Here is a 13,943-nt window from a genome sequence, read left to right on the forward strand (position 1 = left end):
ATATGTTACCATTCGCAAGATGTTGGCGCCCACTCATTGATTTCCTTTGATTTGACTGACAAATGTGTGTGTGTGGTAGCTGTTTGCCAGGAGGCTAAGTACCCACCTCCATGCCAGCTCTTTGCCTGTTACTAAATAAGCTGGAAGTAAGTTGGAGTTCCAATATGGCGACCACCATCTAGTGGCTTCATTATCCCTCTTTAGAAACTAATGGATGCAGTCTATGGCCAGCACATGAATTTACGGAAGGAATTTTTTGGTGTGCTGTTTATTTTCTTTTGTTTCCATTTGAAATACAAACAAATAGTGGACTCGCTCATAGAATTAACACTCAATGGCACTAGAAGTGGTCCAAATCCCCTTATTGTACCTTTAAATGATGTGCCCAAAGACCACGTAATTCTGTCTTGTGCAGTGCTGAATTTACAAATCAGCACATAAGGTCAATACAATGTCAATATATGAGGCATGTTTTGGATGAAAGACATTTTTCTCTTGGATAGTAAAATGTGTCTTGAGGGTCTTTCAGCTCTGCAGCAGGCAGACATGTGGGGCGTTGAGACATGCAGGCGCTTCATTCCAAGTGATGTTTTTTCTTCTGTGGGTTTCCCTTCTGGAATAAATTCAGCTTTAATCTCGCTGTCAGAAGAAGGTTAAAGGACAAAGGTAGCCGAGGCCAGTCTTGTTTTTGGTGGGCCTCCTGTCAAAGTAAATGGAGTGTGGTCTTGACTTATGTAACTTCCCTATGTTTTTAAAAATGACTTCAACATGCTCACAGCCACACTCTGACTTACAGTGCAGGACTCAGGTTTGACCCACCTCTGTCACCTTTGTTTAAGTCACACTGATTGCTGGAGTGAGAGGCCACTTCAAGCCTGCACTGTGACATTATAGCTTTTGTCAGTTACTGACTGCTGCCTTTTTTTTGCTTTTGCTTTTGCTGTTAGTTTATTATTTATTTTTGTGTTTCATTTTTTGACAATACTCCCTTTGACTAATGCTCCATTTTAACGCATCCTTTGCTAAATTTGAATAGTATCCAATTCAATCCTTTAAATCATACCAAGTTTTTAAAAAGTCAAAGTAAAAACCTAATTTAAAGGAAAGTATCCTCCATTTTTTTTTAAAACAATGGCTTCAGTCAGGTCTTGGTTCTGAAATAAACTGGATTTGTACTTTGAAAAGGTGTCCTGCTGGGCTCTATTGTGCCAGACAAAATAAACCAGCCTCTGCAAAGTCATTTCTAACTGTTAGAAGTGATAGCTCATTAGCCCACAGGCCACAAAGCTTTTACAGTTGCTTAGTCTAACAATAGAGACTGCTAAAGTCTCTGCTGTTGTTGTTTTTAATGTGTGTATATGAGGGTTTGTAGTGTTTTGCATGTTTAAATTAAGAAATTCATGTATTGCTCAATAGTCTGCAGAATGAGAGACCGATTTAAAAAATGTCTTTTTATACCTGCAGGATAAACAAACTTAATACTATTGACACTAAGCTTTAACTGGATGTTGAGAGGTAAATCAAAGCTGCAAATTACCGAGTTGAACACATAGACTGTATAAAATATGGACGTAGGATCCGTGACGTCACCCATCTGTTTCTGAAGCGCTGTTTTGAGGCCAATCGTCGGCGGCAGCCATATTGCTGCTGTCGAGCCAGTGTGACATAAAGAGGCGGAGTTTGAGCCTCCTAGCCAACAGCTACAGTGTTCCCGCAGTCAGCTGTGCCTCTCATTGGAAGACTCGTAATCTCAATATCTTCAAAATTGCCGTGTTAGAAAAATTCACCCCCCTCACAGCGTGTGCCGATTGAGAAATGAGCCATCCAGACTACACTCGTCTTTTTTATTCCAGGCTGTAAACATGTTTATTTCTGCTGTAAGGATCGGCTTTTCCCATTCATGTGTATGTGACTTCCGGTACTTCCGGAGCCAGCCTCAAGCGGATCCTCGATGAACTGCAGGTTTTAGCACTTCCGCATTGAACTGATATTTTTAGACGGAAGGCTGCCACTTGATTGAACAACATGTCAGCCTTCTAGGAGTAAAAATAGATGTACAACTAAATCTGATCCAGAGTTTGGAGAGGTTGAAGTGCATGGCTGGTTAAAAAAAAAACAGTCTTTTCGATGCCACCAATTTTTTGTAAAAGTCTACCTGGCAGGCAGCCAGTGTGGATTATCCAGTGTTTTCCACAAGCTGAGAATTCATTGATTCACCGGTGCTGTGGAATTGTGGGAAACGTGCAAACACTAGAATTCACATGATGTTACCTGAGCAAAAATGGTTAAGTCGTAGGTCGAGCATTTAAGAAATTTTGAATCCGCTTTGTTATTATTAGTGCTTGTCTCCTTCCAAGTGCTCATTCAACTAATCAGTTTGCAAGTCAATAAGTCAAGATCAACAACAGCACAAGTTGAATTTCCTCCATGCTAACGTCGCACATGATTCTGGCCTATCTGACACCTTCTATAGTGTCATCATTGTTGTATGGCCTTCTTCTCTTCCTAACTGCCTTCTCCTGCTCTGGCAATGTGGTGCAATTTCTTTAATTGCTTTTCCATACTTCACCGAACTGATTTGCCGTGGAAGAGCAGACAACTATAGGCCTCAGGAACTACTTTAGTTCCTTGAAGAGAAGTTCTTGGAACGAATAGTTTCTGGTACTTCTGGTCCAAAAGCACCTCCTGTTATGAAACATACAATGAATCTGGAATAAGTGTTAATGTTTTTGCTCTCTGTTTCTCTTCTGCTCTGCTAATCTGGAGCACACAGCGCCCGCAGGAGCCCCATTTTCCAACAGAGCTGTCATTCATGGCAACCCTTTCACCGCATCAAATAACTAATTAAAACTAAACGTCTCAAAAAAGAACACTTAGACATAAATTTAGCATGGCAAGCACTAACTGAAATGACAGAAACTATTTTTCAGAAAATGCATTTGACATGTATTTCAGGTATAAAGTTTGACCCATGTCCCATCTGTCAACATGGAGGAGGCAGGCTTTATGACCTACATTGCAGCTGGTCAGCTCTGAATCTTTTCTGCATTACTATTGGGGAGCTGTCATGTCATCAGTATTTTTCCAGCAGTTTAAGGAGTGGAAGAGAAAAAAAGCAAGCCTTTCCCTCTCCAAAGACAAGAAAAGTCATCTACACGTATCTCTAAAGCTTGCTGATTAATTCATCCCATCATGTTTGATTGATAAGTTTAAAAATGAGTTTAACAAAATTTAAATTCTGACTAAACTTATCTAAAAGTTAGAAATCCCTCAGAAACCTGTCAAAATTGAGTATTATTTATTAAACACAGTTAGCACTACCAGCCTTTGGTCCTTCTTGCAGGTTAACATCCACATGTCTGTGCTGGTTACGTATTGTTCTGGACTGTTATGTCACTAATCAGACACAGCAGACATAAAACTTTGTCTCCATTATGGGTGCGTCTCAAAGCTCTAAACGTCCATCCTCGCGTCTCTTCCTCGCGTCTTAGTCCCGCCCACCAGAGATGCGAGGAAATGAAACCAGAGGAGAGAGGAGAGAGGAGATTGCAGTTTAGAGAAATGAGACGTCCTCTCCTCCGGAGCGTCACGTGAAGCGACGTCGGTTTGTGATGACGGCTTTAACAGCTGTTTGTGTCTGCACACATGTTCACTGTAATAACTCTGATAAATATAAACAGTAACAGAGCTCTGTCTCTGTGTTTACATGTTTAACACACACCTGTAGATGAAGAGAATCAGCTCTCTGTTTATTCTGTCCTAAAGCATCGCGGATCGATTCACCGGTAAAATGCCTCATTATTAAATTCTTTATTAAGTTAAGGGGAAATATAAATCATGCAACTCTTTTCAAACCCCGTGCTCATTAATGATCAGCCTCGTATGAAACTTTATTAACCTGACAGGAAATATAACAAGTGTTTTTACTAACAGACAAACTTTACTGTCAGACTTCCCTTCATGAAGAAAACAAGAACAAATGGGGAAACTAACAGGAGGAATAACTGATCATTGATATATATTCTATCAATGATGTTAGACTCTATTACTCTATTTCATTAGACAGTGAATCTGACAAAAACAATCAGATATAACATAATCCATCCTCTGTTATATTAAATTTATGATTTTGCCATCAGTATTTTGTTTTTAAAATTCACATCAAACACTTTTCAATCTCAGCTCATCACACACAGACTGTTTAGAAACCGACGGATGTTTATGATCTGTTTCAGGGCACCCTTAATGACAGTTTTAAGGTCCGTCTTTTCTCTGTTATTAAATTCAGCTGATGTTAAGTTTCGGTTAAGTCCGAGCCGCTGCAGCGTCCAATCGGTGAGTGATATTCGATAAGGGGGCGTGTCTGTCAGAGAAAAGACTTCCGCAAAGTCTACTCTCGTGTTTCCTCGATTATCCCTCCTCGGATCAGTCTCCTCGCTCCTCGCTCCTCTCTCCTCCAGCAGCGTTTAGAGCTTTGGGACGCAAGTTAAAATGGCGCGTCAGTAAGTACTTCCGGTTCGACCGAGGAGCGAGGAGCGAGGAGACTTCAGTTTAGAGCTTTGAGATGCACCCTATGTAGGTCAAATTACAGCGAAACTGCACCATGCTATGAGATGCCATCCGTCATGTGAGCTTGTTTACATCTGAGTAATAGAGCATTGTATCATAATGGCAGAAGCCACTAACCAAGCTAAAGCTCCTGCTAGTGGCAGGTGGCAGTGCTGCAGCTTAGACACTATGGCTACGTTTACATGAGACTTTTAATTCCTCTTTAATTCAGAATTAAAATTAAATCCTCTTTAAAAAGATTAAAAATGACCTTGTAAACACCTAATTCCAAATGAAAATGACCATTCCGAATTAAACTTAAATCCGAAGTAAGTGGCCGGTTTATTCTGATTTTAAATCTGAATTGAATAATTCCTCGATCATGTATACGTTTATAATTGATTCCGGTCATTCTGCACATGCTCGTTCCCTTGTCCTGTCGCGATGATGCACATATTCCACGCTGGCAGGCACATATTCCAGGCTGAGGTAGAGCAGCTGTTGCACTAACCGGCTTTGATTCGCTAAAGTCCGGTCTTCCGCCTCCCTTCTCCGGTCCTCTATCTCTCTTCTCCTCCTCAGCTGACGAAAGTGAAGCAGTATGTTTTGTGTCGAGCTGCTTATTCATAACTATAATCAAAATCAAAGCAAAAGTTGTACTTATTGTTTGGTCTTCCATGTTGTAACCGAAAATAAAAGAGGCAGGAACTGGAGTCTGTTTTCTTCTGGTAGACGTAAATACGTCACGCCCGCCCCTGTCCAATCAGAACCCTTCCCAACCCCCAGACCTTAAGTGGAATTGAATAAAGACGATTAAATGTGTTTTCCATGTAAACCTCAATTCGGAAATACTATTTCCATGTAAACACGAAGGAGAATACTTTAATTCCAAATTATTTAATTCTGAATGATTCATTCTGAATTAAAAAACATCATGTAACCGTGGCCTATGTCTGATTGACATTTCAGGCCTTTGATAGACTGGCAATTCTGGTGACAATGTTAAATGGACTAAACGTGCACATTCCTACTTGAGGTAAGATTGTGGGAGGTGACTATAAACATAGATTGTATATAAAATGGACAGCGTTGCTTCGCCTTTTCCTGTTGTATGGTTTTGGAGCCAAAAAACCCTGTTCCAATGCGCAGCCATTGTGCAGCCAGAGTCTGCTTTGTTGAGAATTTCGTTGTTTGCCCCGGTAATGTGTGTGTTGCCACGGTAACAAGCTCGGCCCTACAGTGTAGCGTCAGATCCTATGGAGTTTCTCTCCAGGGTAGTCAATCAAAGCAAACCCGGAAGTAAAACCCAGTTTTTTTAACCTCTGATAACTTAAGAAAAAGAAACTTTTCAGAAAAAAGAGGCCTTGAACACAAAACAGTCAAATAATAACTACATATCACCACAGCATACAGATGTGAGAAACATTAGTATGATGTGTATTTATGTTTTAAAGTTTTTCTGCAGCCCAATTCAAATGAATGGGGGAGACAGAGTTTTTGACCTATACTGCAGCCAGCCACCAGGGGGCAGACGCTTTGGTGGAAGCTTCACTTCCAGCTGAGCGAGCTGCACCCCTGACTATAACCAGCAAAAAACCTAAGCTGTTATGCTGACTTTTTTCCCCCCCCATCTTGCTAACTTCTTGTTCACTGCCTTTATGCCAAGCTAAGCTATCCAAAAAATTTTTTTGACTTGAGATGCATATCATTTCATATGCCTTTATTGTGTATTATCAGATACTAGTCTCATAAAGTCAATCAATCAGTTCCATTAGCAAGCACTGAAACATTTTCCTTTTCGCACGTGTAAAGTAAAATGTTTCAATCCTTTCAAATGGAACTGATCGATTTTGTTTATTTTGTATAACTTTTTTTTTTCTTGTATGTTTGTATAACTATTTCTTCTTTTCTACTTGTATGTTTTTTTTTGTTGTTTTTTTTCTATTTTACTTTTACATGTTTCGAAATAAAGACATCAAATCAAATCAAATCAAATCAAGTCAGGTGAATTACGAATAAATCCACAGAAAACTTTGACATACTAAAATCATGAGTTGCTGAATTAACCTAGCATGTTAAATTAGAATTAAACTACATTTAAAAAACAGAAAAAAACAACCCTATTTAGCATGTCCTCCAGTGAACTCTTCCTGCACTCCACGAGTGGAAAAAAAAAGTGAAAAGGCCCCAGCTCAGTCTACCACTGTCCTGTGACTTCATCCAGTGAATGTTAATCATACAGCCATCTGTCCTATGCTGTATCCGTCCTGATCTCGGGCCCCTAGCTGGTGGCATTAGTGACCATTGACGTAGGAGGACAGGAGTTCCCTCACTTAATGGGTTTAGCCAGCCAAACCCAATGCTAGTCCCTTTATACGCGCATGTGAGGCTCACATGATGTGTGAGGATACCCACTACTTATCAACAAAACACACTGATCCTCTCTTCCTTTTTTTTATTACAAGGGTTTAAGCAGCCATCCACACAGGATATTATGTGTAAACCCTGTAAGCAGAGATGTTCTGCATGGCACCCTTTTGAAAATCTGCTTTCTGATCATTGCAGCAGTGGATAAAGTTTTGCTTATTTGCTTTCTGTTTAGTGAATGTGTGACCAGGGGGCTGAAAACTATTAAGAATATTTCCTGACCTTGATTATCTTTACTTTTTTAACATTTATTTCAGAAGAAGTTGCCCAGGAACATATTTTTTGTAGCTTGAGGGTCATTCACACTTGCTTTGTTATAACCTTGGAATATATCACTTTCTTTTATACTCAACACAGAGCTGCCTCTCCGCAGCAGCAAGGGGATTCAGCACTTTGTTCAAGGGCGCAGTTTTGTTTATAAAATGCACAAGCTTTTTATCTGCTTTCTTTGCAGATTAAAACTATGCATAAAGAAGATGTTTGTGAATGCGTGTGTGTGCTTGTTTGTGTCTGTGGGTGTGTAACGGAAAGACCGAGGTGTCATGGGAGATTTCCAGCGTGATTGTAATTGACGTCACCGATGATGGTAAAGGAGTGTCTCAGGTCTCCTGGCACCTGTCCGTCCTCGTGGCGTAGTGTTGGCAAAGAGTTGATGGGATGACCCCGTCCAAAGTCACACCCACATAGTGTCAGAAAACGTATGCCTCACCAAGGATGTCAAGGGACACATTTGATTTGAAGTTAAGAAAATATAAATTAAGGTAGTTGTGTTGTACCGTCTGTCAGATTTAGTGTTTACAGAAACTTTTAATTTGATTACAATATTAAGCCCTGCTTGCACTTTGGCTCAAAGTACTGCACTGTCTAGTTTCATTGCACTTTTCTGTACAAACCCTCTGTATATTTATCATAGAGCAGTAATAACAAAAGGACAAATTAATATACAGTCAATGGTGTAAACTTAACTAGCAACAAACATGATTCTGATTGATAAGTCCACCCCTTTGACTGAGATTAGGATATGTTTCCCTCAGAGTCAAATGTATGTTTCCTTAAACTTACATTTGTTCTAATGGCCTCTAGGGGGCAAACAGAAGTCTTATTATATGAGATGATCTTACTTCTCAGTTGATTTATCACCTCAGTCAACATTTTCCTAATTAGTTTATCATCTCCATTCAAAATTTCCGGCCATCGTTAAAAACAGCCTAGTTTTTAGTCTCGTAAATGAAGGCCTCATTTAGTCTAAAATTGGCGATGACGTCGGATACTCTTCTGGGCGTGACCTCTTGTGACTGGCAAGTGTCTACCACTGTGACATCAGCACTAAAAGGATGTTCTCTTGCTATAAATGTTTTCTTTGCTGACTCAAAAAAGAAAAAAGAAAACAATAAGGGCTGAAATGCAGAACTCAAGACTTCTACGAACCAATTGGTGGCGTGATATCAGCTGATTCCATTTATATTACACAATATCAAAATTGTGTGTGTCCTGTCCTGTTTAAATATCTGCAAGTACATTTCCCAAAGCCAAACAAATGGGAACAAACTCAAAGTTAAAATTTTGTTGTATTTTTTTTTTTTAAGTTATATTTTTTGGGACTTTTGCCTTTATTAGATAGGACAGCTGAAGAGAGACAGGAAACATGGGGAGCAGAGAGTGAGGGGAAGACATGCAGGAAAGGGTCACGGCCGGGAGTCAAACCGGCGACCTCTGCGATGAGGACTATAGCCTCTGTATGTGGGGCGCTTAGACCGCTAGGCCACCAGTGCCCTTGTTGTATTTTTTGTAGTGGGTGGGTTTTCCGTCTGAGAATTATGGCCTTCCAATTCTTAAACGTTGGCTTGAAATTTCAGGATTTATGTTCTTTAATGTTGAATGAACTAGATAGGCAGCCATAGTTTAGATCAGGCTGAGTAAAAGCATGATATCAAAAGTGTATGGCTTACACATGAAAGATAAATGAAATAAAAAATACAGAAAAAGTAATGAGAACACACCAAACTGTTGTGCTTTTTGAGCTGCACTGACATAGCCGTCCCTATTTATTACAACAATAAACTTCATTTTAGTTGTTTATTTTACTTAATTAAATCTAATGTCCAGCCAGCCAAAAATAGACACATCACACCCCAGGACTGGTGCCAGAAGTGTCTTTTTGACCTTACGTCATAGGAAGCTAATCTAATGCAGCACGTGAGGATAAAATGTGGCCCAAACCAATGACAGCCAGTGTGACATCACCTGAATGTTTACAGAGTCTCAATCTTGGGCAGGTGAGGGCAGACACCACTTTCCTCTCTCAGAGTAAGGAGCATTTCCCACCCGTGTGCCAAGAATGGGCTGCTCTGACGCACACGCTCCCTCTGCTACAATCTGGAGGAACCTTGGAGACCAGATCAATGCCACCCTAAGCTCCTCTGGGGATAATAGGCAGGCTGTGCAGCGGCTGGAGGGGAGCCTGAGGGGATGAGGCGAGCTGCAGAAAGGGAGATGAGAAGGGGCAGTGGGATAAGGAGAAGAGGTGTAGAGACAGACAGAGGAGGGGGGGTTGAGGGGTTTGGATGTTGCCTTACACAATCTGTTGTCTTTGGAGACTTCAAATCTGCATTGCGTTATCCTGAGATACATTTTCTTTAGAATTTTTTATCATACACTTCTTGAAGCTTCACTTCTGTTTTTATTCAATTCTCATGTGCAGTATCACACTTACATGCTTTTACACAAGAGTACTTATGCATTCACTGTGAATGCTCTGTGTTGTTTCATCTTTTACTTGATTTATTCTAATCAAATAAGACATTTATTTTCTTTTGTTCATGTTTAATTCCATGTGTTAAAACATGAAATGCTAAAATATCACGTTCCTTTTGTAACCACAAAATCCTCCAGAGATCTTTTATATTATCCTGGACACGTTCCTTTGAGTAAATGTTTCTGTTTCTATCAGGCCGTTGTAATGTATTACCTGCTTGTAAAATTAACCCCTACTTGCACTAATTTCTCTCCTCTACAGTTAGATCACCACATGCGTGTTAGTTTTTAAATATATCTTAACAAACTTATCTCTTACAAAGAATTATCCTTTTGTCTTTTTATTAAGATTGGTACTTTGGTGACACTTTATATTAACTACACACTTTTAAGCATTAGTTAAGCATTAATTAAGCATTAATTAATACTTAACTCATCATCTGTAAAGCATTGTTCATACATTAATACTCATTTATATATCATGTACAAACACAGTTATAAATGTTTTATTATTCATGAATATGACTCTCTTTAATGTGTTAACTAACTCTTTGTTCATACTTTATAAATGATGGATTCACCAATTACAAATGAGCTATTATGGTCATTATAAACCAGTTATAAGCACATTTACAGGTTATGATTCTAACATTTAGTAAGGGTTAGTTAACACCTTATTACATAGCAAATTATGATTAATCAAGGTAGTCACAAAGGACTTATAAGCTGCTTGTTCATGGTTTTGTGAGCTGATCTAAAGTGAGGACTTTTTATGCTTTACAAAGCATTCATTAATGAAATTGAAGACCAGCAGCACCTTAAAACACAGAAGTCACAGATATTGATTCAACAGAATAAGGAAACAGACACAACACATGTACTTAAACTTGTATTCATTAAAAGGAAACAACCTCTGTATAAAACCGCGTTAATCAAAATAACTCTTCATATGAACTTAAAATACTCTGCAACTGAAAAAGAAAATCTCTCAAACTTAAAGTGCTCACAGTGGAAAAACTCAAATAAAATATGACATATCAAATATATAAAAAGACACAGTAACATTTAAACGCTGGCTGTATAAAACCATTTGTAAACACAAGTTAAAATGCAGCTGCAAAACTGAACAATAACTTGGATTCTGTGTTTCAAGGTGCTGCTGGTCTTAAATCTCATTAATGAATTATTTGTAAAGCATAAAAAGTCCTCACTTTAGATCAGCTCACAAAACCATGAACAAGCAGCTTATAAGTCCTTTGTGACTACCTTAATTAATCATAATTTGCTATGTAATAAGGTGTTCAGTAACCCTTACTAAATGTTAGAATTATAACCTGTAAATGTGTTTATAACTGGTTTATAATGACCATAATAGCTCATTTGTATTTGGTGAATCCATCATTTATAAAGTATGAACAAAGAGTTAGTTAACACATTATAGAGAGTCATATTCATGAATAATAAAACATTTATAACTGTGTTTGTACATGATATATAAATGAGTATTAATGTATGAACAATGCTTTACAGATGATGAGTTAAGTATTAATGCTTAAAAAGCGTGTAGTTAATATACTACGGTACTTTTTATTTATTAGAAGTACATTTTTTATTATTATTATGAATGTATAATAACATGTTATTACATTCTTACTACACATTTTATAATTCCCTTGTTGTCCGTGGAGTTTCTGTGATTATGTCTTTTATTCATGAGCTGCTCCAAACCAATTGCCTCTGGACAGATTAGTAAACTAATGACCTCAATGTTATTTTACTTTATATTTATGTGTGTATTATTAGTTTTAAGATATGTGTTTGTATTAATGCAGTATGTCTGTTTTCATCCTCCAGGTCAGTTCCAGTGTGGAAACAAACGCTGCGAGACGCAGGAAGGCCTAAAAAGCTGGGAGGTGAATTTTGCCTACGTAGAACGGGGCGAGAAGAGAAACGCATTGGTCAAACTCCGTAAGTACGAATTATTTTTTTTACTTTCTGTGGTCATTCTTTGTTATAGGTGTGCGTGTGCAAGCAAGCGCATGCATGTGTGGCTTTGGCCTGGTTGGGATTCCTCTCTAAGACCAGGCTCATGGTAATAATAATCCTCCTTCAGGTATCATACAGCAAATCCTATTAACATAATTACAGTAATTGGAGAACCCACCTCTCATAACCAACTCAGTCAAGCAGGAAATAACAGTCTTTTAGCAAGCCACTGAAACAGCTCCCACACATGTTGTTCTTCCTCAGCTAAATCAGTTCCAATATATAGTCATTCTAAATTCAAAGTGTAGACACCACAGAGACAAAACACTGTCCGATCACGTTTAAGTATTTCCTTTACTCATACACCACTGTGTGTAAAACTTGATTCTGATTGGTCAAACCCATAACAACAGTAATTTCTTCATAATAACAAAGCCAACAGCCTGATTCCACATCAAATAAAATTAATTTGCATACGGGAGTTCAGCTCATTTCACCTCTGCCTGTTGACACTGTGGCAAAAAAAAACGCTCTGTTAGCATTTTAAATCAGTAAGAGGACATTGGTAATATTACTTTTAATTTATTGGAGATAACAAAACTTAAGGTAAGTGGTCAAAGCTGACGAGTCACCAGTAAAGACACGAAACAGAAAATAGAACATCATATAGGCTACCAACTATAGAGTCTGATTAACTTTATTTTTCATTGATTGATAAATATAATCTCAAAAGGCAAGGCAAGGGAAGTGTATGTATAAAGCCCTATTCATACAAAGAGCAATTCAAAGTGCTTTACAAAGTAAGAACAGCAACAACCAGCAAAAACACACAGAAAACACTTGAAAAAAATATATAAGCATTTCACAGCATTCAGTCTTTTTCATCATCGACTTCAGTTCAGATGATGTTTGTTTTAATTAAATATAATCTACTCTCCCTCTGTCTTGACTTATATAATTTTACTTTACATACATACCAAATAGTGTTTGGTCTGTTTTTAATTGACAGGGATTATTATAAATAATCAGCCTCCTTAATGCTCTGAAGTCCGTAACTTGCAGAGTCTTACCCTGAAAGTCCACAGGATGCGTGTGCGCCGCATTAGGGCTTTGCTCCGTCCGAGGGCTCGAGCCCTGGTCCACAGGACGTTGGGAGCGTAGCGCCAGCTCAGAGCAGGCAGGATCAGCTGGGTCCAGGATGGAGAGAACCACATACAAACAACAGGTCACAGAGCCTTTCTGTGGTTCAATTTCTGCTCATTTGGACAGTGTTCCATTACTTTTGTGCTTTAATCATCACTGAGTATTTTCGTTTTTGCAGGTTTAGATGAGTTTAATAATAATAATTCAGCTCTATTTTGCTGTCCTGTAACCTTCTGTCACAGTTATCCTCTTAAAGTCCTGTTGTAGTCAACCTGGATCACAGATATGTGACTGTTTGTAGCTTACATCCATAATTGATGAGTATTTCTGATCTATACGATCTTTAAATGGCCAGGAGTCCGTATATGGTGTTTTATTTAGAAATTGCCGGATGTTGCATGCGATCCTCGTGCCTGACCACCTGTCCAGGTCGTTCTTTTCTGTGCATATTGACGCGTGCTGGGTGCGAAAATAGACTTGAAGCGCCGCAGCGTGCCCTGTGAACCCTAGAGCACTGACTAGAATGGGACCGTATTGGCTGCACAGCGTACTGTGCAGCCGTAACGCAACACGACGCATCCTGTGGACCCAAGGCTTTACTGTCACACCTGACACAGAATCACAACTGATCTTGTCTTAACCGAAATGAACCCCTTAATTAATCGATTAATTTCAGAAAACAGCCTGCCTTTATAGTTTTTAACAAAGTTTCTAATCTTATAAGGTTGTCATTAACAGCAAGAAATAATCTCCTTGACTGAGTAAAACAGGAGTTCCGCAGGGTTCAATCCTTGGTCCTCCTCTCTTTCGTTTTTATTCACATACAAGTTCACAAACTTTTGTTGCCTTATTTCAATAAGTCAGTAACTTTGACTAAAGTAAAGCTGACAGCTGATGCGTATAGTACAGAATCATAGAATGCAAGACCAAACATGAGGACATGATGCATTGAGAAGAAGAGTCATCCCTTGCAAGAAGCCTGTCCTTCATTAAATCAATCTATCAATAACTTCAATTTTAGATTAAATGTAAAGACTACCAAACTGGTTGTTGGAGTGAAATTACTGTCTACACTCATGAATGTA

At 38.7% G+C, this 13,943-nt stretch overlaps 1 protein-coding gene across 1 annotated transcript in view; it reads left to right on the top strand.

Moving 5' to 3' along the window:
- The window catches only part of fra10ac1 (FRA10A associated CGG repeat 1), a 30,566-nt gene that overhangs the window by 12,291 nt on the left and 4,332 nt on the right, over positions 1–13,943 (top strand). Inside the window, exon 9 of the mRNA XM_034708801.1 lies at positions 11,584–11,697. Within this exon, the coding sequence (XP_034564692.1) occupies positions 11,584–11,697 (114 nt within the window). The remainder of the gene's footprint in view (positions 1–11,583; positions 11,698–13,943) is intronic.

Source organism: Notolabrus celidotus, chromosome 18 (genome assembly GCF_009762535.1).
Source record: "Notolabrus celidotus isolate fNotCel1 chromosome 18, fNotCel1.pri, whole genome shotgun sequence".
NCBI classification, from domain to species: domain Eukaryota; kingdom Metazoa; phylum Chordata; class Actinopteri; order Labriformes; family Labridae; genus Notolabrus; species Notolabrus celidotus.